This window comes from Ambystoma mexicanum, chromosome 1p (assembly GCF_040938575.1).
Source record: "Ambystoma mexicanum isolate Mex_15411 chromosome 1p, UKY_AmexF1_1, whole genome shotgun sequence".
Classification (NCBI taxonomy): Eukaryota; Metazoa; Chordata; class Amphibia; order Caudata; family Ambystomatidae; genus Ambystoma; species Ambystoma mexicanum.
In genome coordinates, this window is record NC_090921.1 from 1,092,808,738 (window position 1) to 1,092,833,140 (window position 24,403).

At 44.5% G+C, this 24,403-nt stretch overlaps 1 protein-coding gene across 2 annotated transcripts in view; it reads right to left on the reverse strand.

The window, feature by feature from the left end:
- The window catches only part of CFAP126 (cilia and flagella associated protein 126), a 216,713-nt gene that overhangs the window by 133,619 nt on the left and 58,691 nt on the right, over nt 1-24,403 (reverse strand). For both annotated transcript variants that reach the window (XM_069604687.1, XM_069604688.1), the window contains exon 2: nt 12,967-13,029. In XM_069604687.1, coding sequence (XP_069460788.1) covers nt 12,967-13,029 — 63 coding nt within the window. The remainder of the gene's footprint in view (nt 1-12,966; nt 13,030-24,403) is intronic.

Below are 24,403 nucleotides of genomic sequence, written 5' to 3' on the forward strand. Positions count from 1 at the left end.
CCACGGTTAGTGGGCCCCCGCCCCCGCTGGTGTTTGAGGGTGTCTCCCTCTCTGTGCGTAGCAGTGTTTGCATCTTTGTCTCGGGGGTGGAGGGGCGCTGTCCGCGCATCGCTGGGCGGAGACTCCAAGTCTGCTCCACTGCGAGCGGGAAGCGTCGCTGGATCTTGTCCTCCTGAGCTCGGACACGTCAGGTGGTCCCCTCCACCCTCCTCTTCCCTGTTATTTCTCCACACGCCGGCATGGGCGGGGCAGAGGGCGAGGCAGCGGGGGGGGATCAAGGATTTCGGAGAACACGGATTCGGGAAAGGAAGGCAGGGTCGGAGGAGCCAATGCCAATCCCGGCCCCTGCTTTAGTTTGTCAAAAGTTACAAAAGAAAATATGTTAAAGTAGCCAGTTTTATACGATTTCTCCTGCGTGTGATGTGTACCTTGTAGATCGAGCTTTGTTATTGCTGGTAAGTGAATCTTACTGTGGTGATTGGTGAACTCCAAGTCAAGGTCTGGTTTCTGCAAAGGAGTTGCCCCGTCTTGCCTCAGGCGACCGCTTCGCAGTCTGCTCCGTGATTCGGCTTCCAGCAAAGAATCCAAAGGCTGCGGGGAGAGGGGGGGGAAGCACCAGCGCCGCCATCGCTGCAGAGACTGCTCAGACGGCAGAACTCTCCAGCAACTCTGCGGCCGCTCCGCGGCCTCGCTTGGTTTTTGAAGGGATCCACCCACGAAAAAGCTGCAGTAGTAGAAAGACTCCAGGACACAGCACCAGCACGCTGCTCAGACTGCAGAACTCTGCAGCAACTCCGCGGACAATGATCAGAAGTCCATGAGCAATGGTAACCGGTGTCACTTATCCCCAAGCGGGAACCTTTCCTTGTGAGGCTAGGTAGGTGAGCTTGCTACCAACACACTCCCAAGGATAGAGGCAAGTGAGACCTCACCGGGAGCGACAAGGACGGCTGTTCCAGTGAGATACTCCCAAAGCCCAACACCATCATACCTTTCTCCTTAAGACCTTGTAAAGAAAGACAGAAAGAACAAGCTCAAGTTTCATACTGTCAACCAGTCTCCCCTTCAAAACCCATAAGAGGAACTGGGACGAAGAAGACCACTCCAGTCATATGGAGTGAACAAGTGAAGAGGGACTTGTGCCAGTGCTTGGGGAAGCCCAAGCAACATGTCATGAAAACAAGAGGCGGGGACCCATCAGAGAGAAAGGAGGACCGTGAAGTTTGAATCAACTGGTGCTGCCCAGCTGATGAGGTCCTGGATCCGCTGGATCCAACACAAGGAGGGGAACCCAGAGAAGATCCCAAAGCATCACTTTGGGGAAGAGACACCACACTGCAGACTGAAGCGGAGGTCTGGCGTGTAGGGAAGCAGAGAGAACTGAAGCAGGATACAGACACGCTACATTGGGAAAGTGGTGGCGTGACCGCTAGAGAGACGCGATGGACCTGTTGGTGCTTTAACAATGCTGAGACCACCGAAGTGAAGCAGACCGAAGGCATAGTCGAGCAACAAGCTGGTCGGTTACCAGAGCGAGAAGCCATTCAGACATGAGAAGAAAGAATCCCCAGTGACATTATCCCAGAAAACCAGAGGTGAGGATGGCAAACGGGGAACTCGAGAGGGGAACAATAGAGAATAATAAGCAGTAATGGACACACATAACCATCTCAGTACACCTGAAGCGGGTGAAGATAACGATAGAGAATAATAAGCATTGCTGAGAGACGGATACTCGTCTCAGTACATCTGAAGTGTTAAAGATACCAAGGGAGAATAACGAGCATCATTGGGACACGCATATTTGCCTAAGTGCATTAGAAGAGCTAAAGGTTGAGAAGGCATCATGAAGCAAGACACAGACAACAGATTCAGAATTCAAAATCAAATATTTGTTTATCTTAAAGTCAGGATGGGAAAAGGCCTAACTTGCCCTATACTAAGGTGGGATTTCCCTACCAAAATAAAACTGAGGAAAGTCAGAGTCAAAGAGTTCAAGACAGGAATCGGCATGTGTCCAAAACCTATACTTGCCATCACAACTAAATCTGTACCATGTGTAGGGATGTCATCAACCTAATAGAAAACAGTGTTTAACACAACATTCTGAGATTCTTCCAGCTCGCAGCTCCCTTTCAACTCCCTTCCCCAAGTGTAAAACAGTTCAGCAAAAAAGTCTCAAAATTACCTTCCTACACACTTAAGATGAAATAGTCTTAATCAGAACTCTGGGCTCCCTACCCCAATTCAGGACTCAGGGTTCCCTTCCATAAGTTCTAAGTAACACAGTTCAAACAACCCCGTTCTCACTTCAGAAATATCTAAAATCTCAAGGGTTCCCTTTTTTCAAGATTTAGTTCTAAGTAACACAGTTCAAAAACAAAGCATCCTTATCTTCTATATTTTAAGTTCCACAGTTCAGTTAATTTTGTTTTCAAATATATGTTCCTATAGTTGTAGTTGGTAGCTTCCACACAAGTTGATATCAATGTTCCTTTAACCTTTAAAGTTCCAAGTCAAATTCATTTACTTATTCTTTAAAGTTATATTCATTTCAGCATTTCAACATATAATGGTTCATTTGGATTTGAAGCTCTGTTCCCTTTTTGGGTTCCAAATGTCTTAATTCTGTTTGTTAACAAGGTTACGAGCCAGTTCCGTATTCAATAATTATAAATTTTGCTTATGGCTTATTTGCGCTTTATCCGTTGTTCAATATTCATTTGTTTTGCTTTAATTGAATTGCTGAGTGTTCTCAGACCTTCGAAAACGTGTTTCTTGACACACACAAACATTCCGATACAAAGTATTCCAAGCTGTTCGGTAATTGACAATGAAAGGACCGGAGACTTAATTCGAGGCATGCGACCACTCCGATACAAAGCATTCAGCAAATAATAAAGTTCACACACTTGCGTACCGGGTTTCTCATTCATCAGAAACTCACCAGTCACTTTAACAGTTCTTGCTGCAGCGCGGATAACACGCCCTTCTGCTTTTAGTGTCAGGGCTCCAGCTCCTGCCCCTCAGACACTCCAGTGTTGGTCCTCCAACACAGGGGAACAAGCACTTTGAGCAAAAGGGAAAGGGGCAGCCATGCCACACAGCTCCCTTCACTTTGTTCAGTCTGCTCCAGGGAGTCCCAGCTCCCACGCCACGCTTCCATGGACTGCCTCTCTCTGTAGTCCTCAGCGTCTCGGCGTCCTGCTCCAGTAGGGATCTCTGCTGCTTGCACTGGCCTCCTTCGGCTTCTCCTGTCGCTCTCTTCCCCACTAGGCTGTTCTCCTTTTATACACATGTAGCCCCTTGACAGGCTGCATGTGAGAACGTCCCATTAGCCCTGCCTGACCACAATCAAAGGGACATGCCTGACCCTCACAGCTCTTAACAGGCATCTTCCTTGTCCCAGTACCAGAGTGTTAAAAGAGCATAATCTTCATTGTTCTTAGTTGCCTCTTCTTCGTCCCAGTACTGCCAAGTGTCAATTGTGGAGAAATGAGGGGAACTGGCTTAGAACAGCCCATGAAGGTTGGGGAAGGGTTGGGTTGGTTGTCAATAGGGAAAGGGAGATACCATGTCTCGCCCAAGGGCATCCCTCTCCCAGTCCCCAAGGAATCTCCACCCAGGTGATCCTGCCTCACTTCTCCTCCACAGGGGCGGGATCCAATAGTGATGGCCTTTCCCTGGTCACCTGCGCAGAGCATCCAAGGGGGTAGGAGTGAGAATACCCTCAGGGTTCTCCCAAGGTACAGAGAGAGAATAATAAATAGTATTCGGGGTTACACATCCGTCGTAGTCCACAGCAAGCTTTGAAAATACTAAGGAGAAGGGACAATCATTATAAAACCTTCCTACTAGTCACAGTCAAGAGCAAATGGAGGAAGTACCAAAAAAGAGTAACAAAGGTGACTGGAACATCCATCTCAACTTAGGAGCAGGAATAAGAGGGAGTGAGAGTGTTGGAACATTACTGTTTGCATTACATAAGAGGAAAAGACAAAAGACATTAAAACTGCAGTAAGAACACAAAGAGAGATATTGAAAGAGCTAACAAAAGGAAAGGGATAATTGTCAGAAAAGCAAGAGACAAAGAAGGAGAGTCAAACAAAGAATCATCCTGAAAACTGGAAGAGTCCAGTAGATGAACTGTATAGATGAATGAGAGTGGTAGCGAGAAGATATCTGCATGCACTGTATTAAACTGAACCTGGGGCAGACCCAGACTACAGGAGAAGGGAGTCATTCTTGTTATAATAGTGTGTGAGTAACCTGAGGGCGTTCTCACTTCTTTTCCCCCGAGTATCCTCTTCCCAGGTGGCCAGGCTAAGGCCATTTTCTGGGGTTCCCGACCCCAGGGGGGCATATGCGAGGAAGGATCACCTGGATAGAGCAGACTTGAGGAGTGGGGAGAGGATGCCCTTACGTGAGACATGGTATCCCCTATTCCCCTTTCACAATGAACCCTCCATCCTGCGATACTTTATAAGCTTTTGTCAGCTCTTTTCCTGTGATTCCCCTAAATTATTCCCCAAATTGCAGCAGTATAGTACTGGGACGTAGAAGAGGACATCTAGAACAGCACATCCTTACTTTGTAAAAGCAAACACTTATCAACCCAATACAAGTACTAGGACGAGGTGGAGAACAACAAGAGCAAAGCAGGACTAGCACTGTAATGGTGAGCGGCCTAGTCCTTCTTGGAGCGAGAATGGAGGTGGGAGTTTTAAAAGCTGGAATCCGAAAGAAATTGATTCAGTTGTGGGGGAACGCCCCCAAACTGCTGGGTGCAGGCAGACCTCTCCAGTGTAGCAGTGTGGCAGGAGGAACAAACGAGACACATGGAAAAGTGCACAGGGTATGCAGTGGGAAGCCACGGTACAGGATGCTGGAGGCCGGTGGCCAGCCGTAAGAAGGAGTGTGAGTCCTGTTTCACAGAGGAAGCACTGCTGGGGGTGTGCAAGCCACAAAAGACCGCTGGGAGAAGACGCGAGGGACCGCACGGAGATAAGGTAAACTGTGGTGGCAGAGGACCATGCAAGGAGCCGTAAACCTGACTGGTGAACGAAACCAGAAGGGGGAACACTAGGCTGGCAGGCGATCATAGAAATAAAGCTATAGACATAAAGATAAATGGAAAACATGCATTTATATGCAAGTGAAAGCAAGTTAAAGTGAATATACAGCATTTTGAATAGCAAACAAAATGAAAGCAAGGAATTTTGAATTCCGTACGAAATTAAAACAAGTTAAAGCAGATAAAAGGCATTTTGAATAGTGAACAAAATGAAAGCAAGTTGGGAACACTCTTGCATCTTGAGGAGTGAAAGAAAGATTTTGGGCCTGATCACGAGTTGGTCGGTTTCCTGGTTGGGATACCGCCCAACTTTATAGCGTTAGCGCCCATCCGTCTGGTGGTATTACTGCCGGATCACGGGTTGGCCCCTAAGTGTTAGTCCCCATTCCCCATTGGGTCCAGTGGGGAATTTTCGGTGCAATTACCATGCAGCAATACCACTGGCAGTACTTTCGCCAGAAATGGGAATCTTTCCGTTGTGTTTACCCCCAGCTCAGAGCTGGGGGTAAACACGCCAGATTCGAGATTGGGTGGACACTTAAATGCGGCGGTAATGCTGTGACCGCGCATTTAAGGGCTACCACCCAAATCGTGATCAGGCCCATTGATTCTTACTGAAAGGAAGTTTTTGAACTGCATTGAAACGATGAACTGAATTAACCAAAAGCAAGTTCTAGCAAAGCCAAGAGAACACAACGAGTTGTATGCATGATATGATAATCCAGCATTGGCCAAAGTCAAGTAAGTGCAAAGAACTGTAATATGATAAGAAAACAAGCATTGGCAAGAGCCAAAGGAGCATAATAAAGTGTAACAAGTGCATGGTGGCCAACCAAGCCACATTACAGTGTCAGGAGAGTGTGACACATGTGACTGAGGCAAGCCTCACTGCTGAGGAGAAGCAGTGGACTGGTGTTAATGGAAAAGCAGTCAAGGAGGGGTAGTGGTTGCGTGACCTCTAATGGGTGGACCGTGTGGTCCAACAACTGCGCCTAGACCTGGTACCCCTGAATGGAAAAAAACACTGAAAACACCCATAAAGAAGCTTGTGTTCTGCAAACACCTTGCTGTGATTTGGAAGTCAAGTGTTGTCTTGAAAGCCAGAAGATTGGAACTCTTGGGGACAGAAACCCCCTGTATTGTTTTGTTTGAAAGCAGGAAGATTTGAACTCTTGGGTAAGGAACCCCCTGTGCTTGATGTACTACTTCGAACTTGGGCATGGGGAGCTGATCACAAGCCAAAGAGATTGAAGAAGCCCTGAACTTGAACACTTTGATGACATCCCTACACATTGTATGCAGTTAGTTGTGAGGGCAAGTATAGGTTTTGAACACAGACTGATGTTTTACTTTGGCTTCCTGGTGCAGACTATCCTTAGTTTTTTTAAGGAAGGGAAATCCCACCTTAGCATAGGGCAAGTTAGGCATTACGCCACCCTGCATTTTTGAATTCATAAATCTGTGTTAAAAGAAATTGGGCCTGTTGTTTGTGTCCGACTCACGATGTGTTCACAAGTGGTAGGGCCAGGATAGGGTAGTTTTGGACTGCGGACTGAATCTGATTTGGGACTCAAACAGACTGATGAGCACATACGTTAGTTTGTTAGGTGGGGAACACCCATAACCTAGGGAAATATATGAGTTTGCACTTTTTTGTTCAATAAAAACCTCTATAAATGAAAAGTCAAAGTCTGTGTCCTTCTTCTGACCAGCCACAATGTAGAGAATGATGAGGAGGATACCAGCAAGGCTGCAGGACTATGTGGTTGATTGAACAATGGGGCCGCAAATATCATTCAGATTGTAAATGTTTTGATATTGCATTGTTTGGTTGTGGTTAAGAAGGAATGTGGTGACGTGAGCACGGCACCAAGGAGGGTGCGTGCCCGCGTCACAGAATAAATAAAGGAGACTATCGTGGGCACGGCCGTCAGTTCGTTTACCAGCACCCCTCGTGTGTGAGCCTCGTCATTGACGGTGCGCGAGCTGAAAGACCGTTGTAACAAAAACTATAGTATGCAAATGTCCTGAATCATCGGATTACATTTTAGATGGTAGTAGCAATATACAACTGTTACAATGTTGTGCAAAGAAAACTTTGACGCGTGTTCATTTTATTATTTCATTTAACACTTTTATATAGCGTGAACTAGGCAACAAGTGCAACAGAGCGCTTCACAATGTCAACATATGCAAAACACAACAAATGTTGTACTGAAAGTACAAAATACATATAAAAATAGACTCATGAATGAACCAACAAATAAAAAAATACAGCAAGATCAAGAATTAAAATATAACATTCCAAAACCAAGATTTTAAATCTTTACGAAACTTCAAATATTTAGGCATCAATCCTAGTTCAGGAGGAAGAGCATTCCAGCACTTCACAACTGTACCAGAGAAAGAACGATACAATGATAATTATCTTTTGAATCTAGGTACCTCAAGACAGAGACAATCATGGCTAAGAAAGACTGACACGTTCAAAAATGTTTAATTTATCAGCTAGATAAGATGATATCTGGAAGCATACAGCTTTACACATAATACGAATTAATTTATAACAAGTTCCTGAATCAAGTGGAAGCCAATGATTTTTTTTACATTGGTAAAATATGATCACATTTCTTTCTGTGTTAGTCAAGTTCTAAAAATCATACAAGATTCATTTTAAGAAAACAAAACTTTTTCACATCTAACTGGTGAATGTAATATGTTTTTCAAAGTTAGGCACAGCCAGTCTTAAGGTGGCCCTGGTAATTCGCCCAAATGATTGATATTATATTAAAAGACATATTGCAGTGAAAGATTTAAACACATCATTAGAAAGCAGGGTCAGTATTGCATTTTTCTCAGAGAGTCTAAAAATGTGTTTTTTAGCCTCAACGTAGTCCCAGTGAATTCAATGCTGCTAAGGTTTCCTGGGTGGTATTTAATGTGACACTACAAAATGTGCTCTCGTACCTTCACTGGTGCAGTCTCCACTAATTATTATTATAACATGTATATACAGTTACAGTTAATGAATGGAATGTCTACTATTGTTTGTATAATTGATGTATTTGAAAATATATTACACCAATAACATGGTCGCTTCTCATATTAAAAACCATGGAATCAATACAAAATAATTGAAACAAAAGATGGGTTGGAGAAAGACCCATCTTGCCCTAACTCTACGAGGGGTTGCCCTGCCTCAACAAAACTAAAGGATGTCAGTGTCAGAATTCTCCATTGTGTGTCCAAAATCCTATCCTGACCCTTACAAACTAAACCTTAGAAAATGTTCAAAGGGATAAAGTATTTCAACTGGCCATCTGTAGCGTTCTTCAATGTTTCAACATAAGTTCCAAAAGATGCACAAATGAAGAAATGATTAATGTTCCCCAAGGTTTCACAACTCTCAGAACGATCGGGAAGGTATTTCCTTCTCTTGAGTTTTCAGTTTCTCCTCAGCTCTTAGCTACAGTTCTTTTCCTTGGTAAAAGACAACTTTCCAATCCAGGTGGTATGGCCCCCTTTCCCTAAAATGACACACTTAGGGGTCATTCCTTATCCCTTGACTCACTTATTTCACCAAAATTCAATCACTTTTCCATCCCAAGAAGGTATGGTTCCCTTCCCCTGGGTTTTCACATACTTTCAAGAGGCTGTCTTTAATGTCTTTCACAACTCTCTTTGGGTGCGGGTCACCAGAGTTGCAGCGGACTGCCTGGTATACTCGCCTGCCATGACTAATTCTCAGTGTAACCCCCTTTTCCTTTGTCCCACGTCCCTTCTCTGAGCTCACCGGTATTGCTTGGCCGCTTCAGCGTTCTCCGCGCTTCTCCTCCTCTCCAGTGGGGCAGCCTTTCCTTTGGTTGCTGTCACATCTGTCTCCTGGTGTTTGCGATGCCTGGACCTTTTCTCACCAGCCTTTTGTGCTGCCGGTCTGCATGCAGCAAACTCTCTCCCTCTAGACCTCTCGAGACAGGTCCGCTAAAGACACATCTGCTTTCTGCTGCAGCTGCTCTGCATCTCGTCTCCCGACCCGCATCAGTAAAGTAGAACTCCTTCTTTCTCGAGGTGACTGGATTATAAATGTCCTGGCACCAATTGGATGTTTCCAACCACTAGAGCATCCCTCCGGTCCCAGAACTTTAGTGACCTGCAGTGCTCCCCTGCTCTTCCTCGTCCCAGTGTTTTGGCACAAGTTGTCAAAAGGAGTTCTGCTGTCAGTACAGGGAGCTTGAACTGGTTCAACATCACAAAAGGTCATAACAGTCTGTGCACTTAGGGGGATGTTGTACTCCGAGTGGAAAGGGAGATACCATGATCCTTCCAACGAGCCTCCTTCCCCCTCTCATGAGGGCCCTCTCCCCCCATATGGTCCTCTCTCGGGTAGCCACCCCTAGGGTTGGGATTAGGTAGAGTCTGCCCTTCCCTGGCCACTGGGAAGAAGTGATAGCATCACCAGATTCACCACAATACTCAACAGTTGAGTAATACTGAATATTAGCCCCTATTGTTTAGGGTCTGGGTTAAACTAAAGTTGATGACTTAAAAGCAGAATACCTTATCTACCTAACCTCCTTCAGAGGCTTCCCACACTAACCCTACACTATCCAGGGGTTAGTTATCCAAACAGGGATATTGATTGGGTCTTCCAGGAACATTGCCCGAGTTGGTCTGCTTTCGATCACACACACCTAACTCTTCTCACTCTCACTTCCAGATGTTCCCTTCATACTACTCTCCTGCTGCCAACTCCACCCGCATTCTTCATCCCTTGAGTCTCCCTCCTCTGTCCCTCCGATATCTCTCACTCCTTCCAAGTCTTGCCTCTAGCCTGTGATATTATTCCTTCCTCCACAAACACTGCTACTCCCTCATCCGCACTCATACTCCTTCCTCCTTACTACTACTCGCTCCTCTTTACTACTATTCCCTACTTCATACTACTACCCCATCTCCACAATACCCCTTCCTCAACACTATCCCTTTTTTGACACTATTACTCCCTCCTCCACGCTATTACTGCTCCACAATGCTTCTCCTCCACCCCACTTTCTATGCCAACACGCTACTTTAACTCACACAAGCCCTTCACATTAATTCCCTACACTCCTTCTCCTTAATACACCTGCCACTCTTTCACACATACTCACATAGTAGCACCGTTTGCACTCATTAAGCAATGCCTCCCCTGATCCACAAATCCCCTTACCAATCTGATCCAGCATCCTTCCACTTGCATGGGGCCGCCACAGACCAACAGTGGTGCTTGCAAAGTGCCCCAGTTAATGTTAGGGGAGTCTGGCTCCCCTAAGGTAAATCTAATCTTTGGTTGGGGAAGTTGAATGCATATCTCTGGTTGTCTAGAGGATGTACTCTGGTATTCTCATCAAGCCGACTGAAACTGGCACGTAGTGCACATCTTCAGTGTCTGCTGTATAGTAGCTTCAGCCCCTGCCTCCGTCACTTCCCTTCCCATGGTGCAGCTTACATGCCACTTGCGTAGACCTGCCAGGTCTCAGTCTCTCCTCCTGGTAGCTCTCTCTCAAAACCACAGCATTCTGAAGTCATTGTGTGGTGTGCTACTGGCTCTGTCTGATGGGTGTTCATCTCCGGAATCTGTGGTTTCTTGAGCAAGAAAAGAGAAATATTGACCAGCATTTGGGGGGTCATAGACATGGAGTGGTGGAATTTGGTGCTGCACATAAACAAACTAAAACATGGGGAGGGGCAAGATTTGCGGCCTCCCAAATGCCACTGTCTCCCTCTGGGGTACAACTGGCTCTGGATTCCTCCCTGATAGGCATCCCATCCCAGGCTGAGAGGGAGTTCCCATCCAAGTTACCACACCAGCTCTCCCAATGGCTAGGGCTGGGATGTTGTGCTACTCTTTGGACTCTGGGGGGTTATCACCAGCTTTCCACAGTTTGATCTTTGGGCCTACCATCCCATCTTAAGACAGGCTTTATGGGCACCCAATGTTCGCCATTAAAGCCCCCCTGTGGTACTAAGGCTTAATCGATTCATTGTAAAGAATTCCACTGTCACAGTTCTGTGGTCCATGAACTCTGTCTCTCTGGATTCCTTGGACTAATGTTTCAGTCACACTTGCCATCACATGAAACTGCTGTCACTCAAACTTCAGTCTTATAAGATGGTTCAGGCCTCGTCTACCACTTCTAACAAGGCTGCATTCATTCTCATTAATCACAACATTTTCTCCCTACTTTTTTCTTGTCAGTCCGCTGATAAAGTACATTTGTTATTTATTATAAAGGGACCAAGGTTTTATGGAACTGCACCTTCTTATTGGTCTTCATGATTGGAAATGTAAAAGCACCCTCCTCAGCCACACTAAGTACCTCGATAAAGAAGGTGCGTCTGTTATCGTGGAACATGTTATCCACGTACAGGAAGATCATCATTTAAAACCGTGCCCCACAGTTTGATATCCTTGCTGATCTAGGAAAATGCAGCAAAGGCTCCATTCCGACCAAATGGATGGTACAATGTGAAAAACACTTGGCATACCTGAATACCGACAGTGACACATTGAAAAGGAATCGAAATCGAAAAACGATGGGAACTAGATTGGACATCCACAGTGGATCGCGAAACCAACATAGGTTGATGGAAAACGCAGCGAAAGAAGGTAAAGGCCGGAATACTCTACCGCAATACCTCAAGAAATCCCCAAGCATGAAATACAGAACTACTTACATGAAGTTTCGCCTTGAATGTATTTGACACAAAAGATAGCCTAAGGTTGAGACACAGAGAAGTTGATTGGAACCGAAATTGTTGGTTTTGTGAAACAAGCAAAGAAACCTTAAAACATTTGACTCTATATTGCCCAGGGCTTAGGTCGTTGCAAACTAGACACCTAGGAATGTTTATTGCAGAGTCCATCACTCTGTGGCGAAGCTTGGTGGGTGAGGTTTGTGAATTCAAAGGGTAAATTGTCATATGCGCTAAAGAACTTTTTGGACAAAATGAATTCCATGCTACTAGAAAAAGCGAGGAATACTAATCCTGGAGCTTAATGGAACAAGCGGTATGACATGTGAGACATGATGCATGTTGTAGGACAAGATCCACAATGATGAGTGCATGTAAATGATTAGTAAGATGATATGGTTTTGATGTTTTTTCTCGTTTTTAAATATTTTATGAAAAAAAAATGGAAAAAAAACAAGGAAGGTGCGTCTGTACCTTACCAGCAGATGCATTTCATTTGGAGTCTGTCAACGGAATTATCGACTGAACTCTGTTGTGCCTCTCCATGCCATTATAAAATGCTGCACTATTTGCTTTGCCTCAGGGATGCATTATACAATTATATTGGGGTAATTTGTAAGAGATCTGCTTTGGTAGAACAGTCCTTTGTTCACTTCCTAACTAGAACCAATTATGCGGGTAGTCAGTGAACATTTTCGAACATTAATGGCCCTATCTCGAGTATATTTCCCCCATATATTGTCAGTCTGGAAACAAATAGTAACTAAGTCAGTTCCAGAATATTCTGGGGCAACATCAGAAGAAAAAGAAAAAATTTGTTTTCAGAAATGTTGGTAATATTTAGGTCCAAAATATTTCATGTAATTTTTCATGTAGGCGTTGTGACCTACAACCGATAGAAGTGCATTGTTTATCCTCGGAGAGAGTCAAGCTTCCCATTGTTGTTCACTTGGCCTCGTAATCCAAGTTCTGTAGTGATGAAAAGAGGACTAAACATTGTAGTGTTAGTGTGAGTGTGATGCCGATTAGGCCATCCCAGGTCATCATCACCAAAGTCCAATTTCAGTCCCTCTCTTCTGTGTTAAGGATCATTGATATGGCATTATACATACTGCAGGCTTACAAAATACATCACTAAGACGGATGTTTGGACATACCTCTCTATGATGCTTGGGAAGAGTCCAGTTTTGCAGCTTTTTCGAATTGTAGGCATCCTCATACTGTTTGGGAAAAAACAGCGATAAAACGGAATGGGTTAGATAAACTGATGTTCAACATAAAACAGAAATGTGAGCCTCTCAGCTCACCAAATAGTGAGAGCCAGGGAGGTTTTGATTATAACCAATAACTATGCAAATAATCTCCAATGAAACTATATCTAAATTGTTCTGACACATATTAACTCATGAGTATCCTAAAACTGCACATGGATTTTACTCTGCGGTGGATTGACGAGGCCAGTCCTCCATGTATGTGTGCAAATATGAATTAGTTTGAACTACCTATATGAACCAAAAGCCTGGAAGAGGTTGTCTATTAAATGCATAGCAGAATAAACTCCAAACACATCAATACAATCCTTATACACAGCTCTGCATCACTCAATAACTAAGAGTTCTGGTTGTGAATATTTTGTTATATGTTTCAGAACACTAGCTTCTGTTTTATATTATCGCAAAGAGGTAATGTAATGCCATAACAGTCCCACCTCAATGGAACTCATGTCAGCATCCCCAGAAGAATAAAGGCAGAGTTGGGTTTACTTAGCAGATGACTGACTCCACTGGAGCCCTACCAGCCTTTCAGAGGAACTGGTTGATCTTATGCAATCTCCCTTTTTGAGATTAGAATGGCATTTATATGAGCTTTTTCAAAAGGAGTGTTCTTCCCAGCATTTGATAGTTCACCAAGCCCAGACATTGAGGAACATTTTGAGAATATTTGGGAACAATAAGGAAAAGTCTCCATGTGTCAATTGATCAACCCAAGGTAAATATACAAGAGGGCACAGGTGTAATGCTTTCCAACAGTGCCATTACACAAAATGAGAACAGCCTCAAGAGTACAGGGAGCACAGGGAACATGTCAGCCAATAGTCAACCAATCCCCTCACTTTACCACTGCCCAGGTAAGGGGGTTGGAATATAAGAGTGAAAGTAAGATCAGGACTCAGAGGGGCTCATTTTGCTGATCCTTGTAGTTCGGCAGAGGGGACCGGATATGTGTAGACATATACATACTCCACCTCTTGCCCTCCTTTTTTGCACTCTGCCCAAATGATGCAAATGCTGCCTGTCACGTACACATGACAGGCAGTGTTTACAATAGATCCCTGTGGGGTCCACCTGCTTTTTGCTGGCGCATAAATAAGGCTGACATCATAGAGATCCCCAGCATTTTCACCCTCATGTAAATGCATGAGGGCATACATGTTGGAATATTTGTATAGCAGAGAGGAAGGGAGTAACGGAAATGCAAGTTGTGTTCTACTCCACCATACAAATGAACGGAAATGGGGCGCCGTGTGAATGGAAGGCGTAAAAGCCTTATGCAAGGGTTTTACACCTTCCATTTACGCCACGCTCCATTCTAAAATGAGCTCACAGGTACTGTCATGTAGGTTTATTTTTTTTTGCTTGCAAATTTGGTACTATATGAGCGCTGCATGGCACTTACTTCTCCTTTGGCATCATCACACCAGCAGTTCTATGCTCAGACTTCTTGGCTTTTTATACCCTCTCCTACCTCACTGCATCTTCCCCAGCTCCCACTTCCTTGCACAGGCTACAAAGCGATACACAACCTCATCATCCACTTCTCTTGGAAAGCAACAGTGCTATTGCATAATAAAGTCTTTTTGCCTTTCAGGAAGTCTTCCTGCACATTGGTTTTCTGATATGGGTAGGAACTTGCAAAACACCTTGTCAACAGAGGTACTATGGTGCTAATTGTAAAGGTGGCTACGAAAAAGAGGGCCGGGAGATAAGATGCATTTTTAAGTAATGTAGTTAAAGTAATCTTGTTGGCGATATTACAACGGCAGACTGGAAGTTTATTCCAGAGGGTAAGAGCCAGCATAAATAAGGCTCTACCTCCTTTACATGGAAGGTGGCAGCGAGCGCCACAATCGTAGACATACCAGATGAAGCGTGCAAAGAACATTACTTTGAATTAGAGCATAGATAGGAAGCCAGTAGATTTCAAGGAGGAGGGTCATGGAATCTGCATGTATACCTAAATGAACAGCAGCATTTTGAATCACCTGAAGATGTTGGATTAAAATGTTTGGAAGCCCTTAACAGAGAGCATTTCCATAAACAGCCTGGAGGATATCCAGGTAGAAACTGCAGTAGGGGGCAGGGAGAGAGCAAGAATGGGAAGGATCCACCGAAAAATCACCAATAGCATTGAACTGTGAGGGAAGAGAGAGATCCAAATTAAAACACAATTTACATTTTGGACTGATAAAAACCTGGACAGGACTACAGCTTTCTCAGAAGGCCTGAAAGAGGGTCTTGAGAGGTCTGGACTGACACCAACGGTAAGGACCCAGTGTTATCACCTTTCAACTTCTGCCAATGCCACGCCATTCACAGATCAATGGCCCTTCCGCAATCAGAGAAGTGGGATGGTTGAGACCCCAGAAACTGGTCCAAATGGAGCAGACTATGGGTGCCACCACCCTAGGAATATAAAGAACAGCCATGATTGTGGATTAGTTGTACCAGAGGGCAGAGCTAAATAGTAAAAAGCACGGGTGACACGGTGGAGCCTGGAGAGACTCCACAGCAAATGGGAAGAGAAGGAGAAAGAAATGTGGCAAGTAGATAGCCTGGGTATGGTCAGTTATATAAGAAATTAACCAAGGGAGGGCCATGCCCCCAGTGCCAACTTGTGCAAGGCGATCAAGTAGAACAGAATGGTTGACAGTTTCAATAGCCGCTGACAGATCTAACATAATGGGGCTGTGACACTGCAAAAATCTCAGGTCTTTTAGAGGTTATGAAGGACAGCTCGAAGTATGGAGTCAGTATTGATTCCATACTCAAAGCTGGGTGGAAATTAGCTTAGAAGAAAATCCTGAAGAAGAGAGGAAATTGAGATTTCAAGGGGTTTATCCAGAGCACACATCAGAGAAATCAGACAAAAATAAACTAATGGATCCAAAGAGGGGGTTTTCAAAAGTGGGACAAGTATGGCAGATGTAAGAGGGGTAGAGATAAAACCCTCTTCCAAAGACTGATTAAGAAGAGTGGTGAAAGGAGGTGTAACGGCGTCGGTAGGAGACTTGAGAATCATAACTGGGAGAGGGTAAGAAGGTGAGGTATATTTAAACTGGGAAAAAAGAACAGGGACTTCATCCTGTGAGAGAAGTGGAAAGGATATCCTGGACATAACAGGCAGAAGAGCGAGAAGAAGGGAATTCGAGATAATGGGCCTCATCATGGGTTGGCAGAGCAGTAAAAATGCAATGGTAACGCCATTACTGCTGCATTACCGCTCTCCCCAATCCCATGTTTGAGCGGAAAGTTGGAAGATTCACCTACAGCTTTGTGCTGGAGGCAAATCTGCTGACTTTCCGCCCATTTTTAAAGCATTTATCATCACACAATTTGCGCCGCTGTAAATGCGCCAAAAATGGCCCACAGAGTCATATGGACTCTGAATAAAATGCGGATTTACAGCTTTGCTGCAACTCAAGATTTGGCGCTGATAGCACCGGACCGGGTTGCAGTAACTTTATTTGCATTGGGCGGTATCCTGGCAGATTTAAAGCCGGGATAACGCCCAACTTGTGATTACCTCCAATGTTAGAACTTGTGTGGTGATAGGGTGATCAGCCACTTTGGTGTGTGCATTCTTAATTTTAATATCAAACAAACTGGAAAGTGAGTTGGCTAATATTTGTGAAGGAGCAGGTTGAACCACAGACACTCCTCTCTTTCTAGCTATTCAATGCCTGAGTCACATGGAAGGCAATGTATTCCGATTTAGCTCTGTGAGCAGAAAGATGATACATTTTAACTAAAGACATATGGTGAAAGTAATCCAACTTTGCATAACTGCAGCTCCAACAATGCTCTGCCTGCCGGATTGCAAGGCGTAAATTCTTTAAAGATTCAACAAACCATGGGGTAGAAGAATTACAGTAATTAGAAGACGTAGGGCACAGAGGAGCTTCTGCATTGCCTGCAGAAGTCAGACAAGAGGTCAAATTGTCAAAATGAGATGACGTACTGGATTGCTTAGGAAACCTGGAGGGGCAAGAACAGCCCTGCACATAAGGTGCATATCAGGCCTCTTTACGCAACTAAATCTTGTGAAAACTACAAGTTTGCGTTTTCCATTCATATCAGTTATGCAGTATATTCTTGGAAGCACCCACATGAATCATTGAGCCCACTGAGTACAGCCAACTGGAATGAGTCATGGTATGTTTAACACTCCGCTCTGTTAATAATTCTACACAGAAAATACTTTTGGTGCTAGTAAAATGTGTCCAGTGCTCTGAATTTGTGTGGGAATTGGGAAGTGAATTAATGTTTGTCCCTGTGGAAGTATTTTGCATCACAAATGTGCTATGCACATGCTTTAGGACACTTGGGAAAATATTAAAATTGGTATTCTTACTGAGCCTGATTTAGAAGGCTGGAGCCTAAAGGCATCTTAATTGCAGCAGAATCGTGCGTTCAAGTCTGCAAAGTGCAATGTTGATGCAGGCTCTGAGTTTAGCAGTAAACTAACTGCTTGGACATTTCCTACTGCGTTGTCTGTTTGTTTAAGAAGCTCATTAGGCCTTTGATGGCTTGAGGATTTCGATGCGTTATGGTTTTATGAGAGACACCCAGCAAGTAGTTGTTTGTCAGTTGTGATCATGAAAGCATTTGGTGTGTAACGTAAAGATGTGTTTTGTATAGTTTTAAAAGATTTCTTGTGTTTGTGTGCACCTGCATGAAAGGGCCCATTCAAATTTTTAGAAATCTCAGCAGAGAGACAGCAAGGAAGGGCTGGGCATGTGGTCTGAATCTTACCTTAAATCCCCCTGACCTCCAAAGCAAAGTTTAATGTACACAGTTAGAAAGTACAAATCTACCAACACTTCTTTGATGAAACTTTATACTTATAACTAAACAGTAGCAACCCCTCAACGCAGAGCTAGCTGATAAAAGGACAGAAGAATGACTGAACCAATACTTCTCAACAGTTGTGATATATATTTAGGCGCAGTGGGCCACAGTAAGCCTGCCAAAATACTGCCAATCTTGATTAGTGTTACCACCACTTGGTCCCGCAGAACATTTTACTGCGCAATTACAAGTGGTGGTATGGTGGTGTAAGTCCCCATTTTTGCAGTCATGGCAGTTGATGGGGATTTTGGCATTAATTCTGCTGGTGGTAATTCCGTCCATTTTGCCAGTTTTTGGCAGGAAGGTGGAGGATTTATCTCAACCTTGCCGCCAAACTCATAGTACGGCAGTGGTGTAATACGGCAGTAATGTAATTACAACCGATTACTGACATTTTTATCACACTGATGTACTCACAATGAGCCCTAGTATGCCAGCTTCGGAGCTAAGCTGCTTTACCCTTTGCATGGGCCAACGTTCACTATTCACAGCAGGGCTAACGCATATTTTGTGGCACCATGTCCACAGTTCTCAGCAGGACGACTATATTTTGTGGCAGTACCTGCATTTCTCCACAGAGCTGCTGAAATGGCACAGTACCAACATGTGTCCTTTTAAAAACTGAAGAACAACGGAGTATGAGCTCTTTTCTCCATTCTCCAGAGTTGGTGTGATATGCAGCACTGGTGGGCAGTTTGAGAAGGCTCTCAATCGTGTGCTTCTCATGACTTCTCCTTCTCCCATGTCTGACTAGTGAGTGACAGTGCCAAAAACCAATCCCATTTCAAAGTCACCATCCTCATTATAAATCTCGTGATTTATGTGTAGGTTAGTCAATTCAAACAGGACTGGGATGTCAGGTGAGCTTTAAATGAGTCTGCTAGTAACCCCTGCCTCGTCCACCTCCCTCCCCCACCTAGGGGCCAGCAACAGGAGTGAGGGGTAGAGGCAGGACAATAAGGAAACAGATTAACAGCAGTTGGGAGAGAAACATGAAAAAATCAAGACAGGAGAAAGGTAGGAACATAATCTAAGACTGTGTAAGAAAGGCCACCAAGAGCAGAGACTACAACAGAGAAAATGTGAAAGGAGAGCAAGCTAGAGCAATTATATGAGACAGGCGGAGGAAGAGGGTAAACGGGAGGGAGAGAAGGCGAGGGAGAGGGAGTGGGGGGAGAGAGGAGTTACAGCAAAGGAGACAGCAAGATCGCAGACAGAAACAGCAATAACAGAATGCAGAAACAGGAGGAGCAAGGTGTCATACCATAGCCACAGAATGCAAAGCAAAACTTATTAGTGCGAGGCAGAGCAACAGCAAGTGAGAGACAGAGTAGCAATGGCACAGAGAGATAGAGTACAGACATTATAGAGAAGCTGTGAAACAGACATAGTGGCAGGCAACAGTAGGATTTAGTGGCAGAGAAGTAATGCTAGCAGAGGTAGGTACTTGATTTCTGAACACCCAATGTAAATAGCTGGTTGCTGGCTCTGTACATGTAGCAGTTCTTAAAAGAGATCCTGTCTCTGTGTATGCTAAAGATGCAGACAAGTACCACGCACCTGGAAATTATCATGTGGGAGAATGTCTTCCACTAGCGCAATACATTATCGGAATCCAGAGAACTTTGATATACAACTGTTTTGTTTGTAATATTTTTGAAAAACCATTTTAAACTTTATCCATGTTTTGGAAGGATGACAGATGCATTTTACACCCTTGTGAGGAAGAAAACTCATTTGTACTCTCTTCAATTTGGATTTACTTTCTTACTCAAAAAATATTGAAGAGTAGTTCTTATTCTAAGTAGTTAGAAGTGGTATCTCTAAGGAACGGCGGGTCAGTTGGTATAGCAGCTTGCGTATTTGTAGCACTCCAAGCTGGAGAGCATCCCTGCGCAACGTTGGGCGAAGTCGGGAACAGACTGTTTATTCAGCTCTAATTCGTATGTAGTATCCTTTTCGAGCGGATGTCTCCGTGTGGATACTCATCTTCACTCGCATCTCTGATAAAGTGTTAAAGCCCTCCTGTTGTTGCTTCACAAATATACGCTCGTTCCTCATAGGTAGATCTAGCTATGATTCCTCCGAAAACACTGAAAAAACACCTGTTGTAGGAGTGCTACAAATACGCAAGCTGCTATACCAACTGACCCGCCGTTCCTTAGAGATACCACTTCTAACTACTTAGAAGGATTAAGAGAAAGAACTACTCTTCCATAACAAAAACGTCCAACATTCGTGGACTTTTCTCCTGACAGCCGAGAGAGCACCTACACAAGGAAGTCCAGTTACTGCACTTCTAATGAACGAATCTTCATATTAAGAAGATCACAGACTAACTGCTTACCAACTCTAAATACTGTTCTTTGACTACTCCTGAAGAAAGTCCCAATAATTATAAAGAGGACTGAAACATGTTGAGTTGCCAATTTATAAATAATAGTAAATTGAGTGATAGTATTTAATGTCCCACAAAGGGGGAATCCCAATTTTTTAAAAATAAGATTGGGACATAACATTTAGCGACCCACTAGGATCGAAAGCCAGATTCAAAAAGGATTTACAGCAAAGGTTTGAATGTAGATCGATATAAAGCATATATCTCTATCTTTTAGAGGTTTCTGTATTTTTGTTGTCATTTTTACATATGTGTATCTTTTTAGAGTGTCTGACAATGTATTTTATATGTATAGTGTCTCTCGATTCATATGAGACTGTTTTAACATTAAAATCTATATTTTTGGCTAAATCAATGTAGTTTCTGATTAGTAAGTGGCTGTTGACAATTTAACCTTTTTTCCTACCTTCTATATGTACTTATAATTCCTTTTTCCTAAATCAAGGTAGGAATCTGCTTCATGTAGAAAAGTGGACATTTGGGATCTCTCTATTGTTTTACACACAGTAAATTACTCCCTCCACGAAATTCTATCTGGAGCACTGGTCGAGAAGTAGACTATGTGCCTGGGATGAGCAAGGTGAGCAGGAGACAAGCAATGGGTAGTAGAGGAAAGCTTAAAAGCATAAATGCATGATCACTCCAGATTTGAAGCAGTGTTTGGGAAACCACAATTAATCCTGACTGGCCAAAATTAACATTCACAGTGTGGCATGGTCCCACCATATGTTAAATTCACCAAGTGGTATATGTTGAGAATATTTTGTATGCCATGAAAAGGGTTGGGCCTGCATGGGGTATAGGCCATGTTTCAGTCAAGGCTACAATATCAGGTATGTGTGGAGTCTGATTTTTTACTAGAGGGCAAGAGTTGAGCAGGTAGTAGAAGTAGGTTGGGAGAGAGTGGTTGGTCCAGTATGGGAACGGCCAAAGCCATAAGGTGAAGAAAAAGGCCTAGCCTTATGATTAAAAAGATTCAATTGGCAGATCAAGGTTCTCACATTGGGATTAAATGAGATAAGTGTAAAAGCAAATTGAAGCAAAGGGGTTTCAGATAACCTAATGAGAGCTAGAGAGAATTACCAGGCAAAGAGCATAGACACTTTTGCTAAGTGTGGACAGGCGCAGATGGGCCTTATCTCTGTTGCGGCAATAGGGAACAACATAGAACACGCTGCACCTGTGTGGTGCATGGGTGAAGCAGGAAGAAACACAGGAGGAGATGGTAGGTAAGACACCAAGTGACCTTGCTTCTGCGCTAAGTGGTATAGGCCTCACCAGCCAGCGTTAGAGGTGGCGGCGGAACATTGAAGTGAGTGAAAAAAAGAATGAACAAAGGTTGTAGGCCAAGCAAACTCTGGACTTGAAGGGGCCCACAAGGAAAATAAAATAAAGACTAAAAGACCATGAAACCCTCACACTGACTTGCGGTACAAGTAAAGGGATACAAGCTAAAATAAAAAGATAAAATAACCATAAGAGGAAAACGGGACAAAAGCACACAAGGCCTGCAGCTTTCTTCTTGAACAGTTTCTTGGAGGACCTCCTACTCTTTTACGCCTCCTTCGGTTTCCTTTAGCTCTTGTTCTTCTAGTCGGGCTTCATGTCTGTGCCCGCTGTTTCGCAACTCCACTTCAGGATTTTCTGGTTCTTCTCTACTCACTGGTGTTTTCAGGTGGCTTCATGTCATTTCGCCGAAAGTAATGCAATTTACTTCAAAGTGATTACGTCGAAATTTCACAGCAATTTTTTATTTATTTATTTAAATTGTGCGGTCCCCAATGCCGTCCTTCCCCGCTAACCCTACCCACGCCCTTTTTACCCCTTAACCCACAATCACCTATATGTATCAAAGTAATTTCGAAGTAATCACTTTGAAGTAAATTACTTCGAAGTAATTACTAACTTTGAAACCACGGGATACCCTTCAAGTAGAGCGTGCCTTCTCTTCCTACCCGGATTATTCTACCCATGCTTATCATCTAAGTGTCTTGCACCTTTGCGGGGCACTATGCCCTAACATGTTAATTCAGTTTAACCGTGTCATGGCATTTTGATTTCCCCCATCTCCCACTAGCAGGGTGTGCTTTGCCTTAGACGTTTGAGCGTGGGGAATTTAATTGTGTTGTCTTTGAAGCTTATGTACTACGTTCACATCTATGTCAGTGGATTTGCACTTTTTCCATTATCCTTCGTGCACAAGTTGTTTGAGCGCAACACTTGACCATATACATTGAAATGATGTGCTGCAACCGCCATTTGCACTTCTATGACAAGACTGGAGGCGAGCATTATGCTTCATCTTCATTTATTTCTACTCTTCAGCAGTTCAACAAAACACATATAAAACTTTGAAAAACGTTCAAGAAACTTTTCTCTTTTTCAAAACTACAAAATCCATGAGTCTCTGTAGTCCATGGCCCCTCAGCCAGTCACAACCCACTTCCTGTGCTTGGACTCCTTCTCTTCTTTTACTGCTATTAAAGCAGATAAGTACCATATTTTCACTCTCCGTATGTCTGAGGAATTGACTGGAAATGAGTGGAAGATTTTGAATGACATTGTCATGGGTTATTTATAAATGATGCTCGAGTATGTGGGCAGAAGTGAATTGGTAATGAGTAGCATTACGCTTAGTTTGGAGATACGCGAGTACAATAAGAGGCTAACAGTTGTGCGCGTCATATAGAGAGGGTTTCGCCTCATTCGAACTACTATCAGGTGAGTTGTAGGAGTTTTTTTTTGTTTTGTCCGCGAGGCCGGCGGCCCCGTGTCGCAATTTCGACACCTCAGGGGTAAAGCCAGCCTCGCGGACTACGCAGTAAGAGTACAGCCACCCAGGGCCCCGGCCCCACCCTCGGAGGAGGAGGAGCCTGGCGCCCGCTAGGGTAGAAGCGCGCCTAAAAGGCAGCGCAAGCACAGCCCCCACCCTCGGGTAGGCGGAGCTGTGCTCGCGAGGAGCAGCCAACAGCGCTCCTGTATTCGGACCCCCACCCGTGGATGGGAGGGCCGAGCGCAAGTTTACTCGCGCTTCTGAATAGACGTTGCTATCGAGCGACTCAGTTATTCAGCGCAAACACACAACGCCGAACGCTCTAGCGAACCGAATAAAGGCAGAAGAAAGGGAGCAGTGGCCGTGCTAAGACACCTGATTCAGGTATTTTGGGCACACATCACTGCAAAAGATGTCGGCTTTTGAGTGGAGCGAGGAGGACCAGCCCCAAGACCTCGCTGACAGCTTCAAACAAGTGCTGGGAAGCTCCCTTATTGACGCAGTGGCAGAAGGGGTCCGACCCCTACAGGAGAGGCTTGAGTCATTGGAAGCTATGCTCTCCCGGCCCAGTACAAGCACCAAAGACTTAAAGCGCACGCCCATGGAACCCTTGAAAGGGGGGCATAAGGGGAGTAAGATAGCCCTCAAGAGGAAGACCTCTGACGACCCCCGGGGCTCTGTAGACGGGGCAGAAGATAAGGCCCCAGAGGTTACGAACACTTTTGCAAAGCTGAAGGAGGCTTATCTACAGCGTCTAGCAGTGCCAGACCTCATGACCCCCTCTCCAGGAGAGAATATAACAGGAGAAGACCCAGGCTCGGAAGATGAGCTAGGAGAAGATCAGGCCAGTGGGGGTAAGAGGGCGCGTAAAGAGAATCACCTCCTGGAAGCCCACGAGGAAATGTTCGACCCGGAAAGCATCCGGAATCCGAGGTCCACGGAGTGGCAACCATCCCCCACCCCCCGAGTAGCGCAATATATGGCAGCAAGGTTACGCAAAACGCTAGATAAGGAAGTGAGACAGCGCCTACGAGCGGAGTGTCCGCGACCAGACCTTCCTGGTAAGATAGCGAAAACCCCCGAACTCGACCCAAAGATGCTAACCTTTGTGTCCAAGTCAGCGAAAGATCCCCGCAAGGGCATTGATAGATCCTGGAGAAGCTGCCAGGAGAAGGTGTTGGACCTGGCTGGGCCACTGGCCAAGATTATGGACCTCGCAGAGAGGGCAAAGGATACCGGGGAAGAAGTGGACCCAGAGGCTCTCGCCAGCTGGGCTCAGAGAGCAGTCTGTCTCC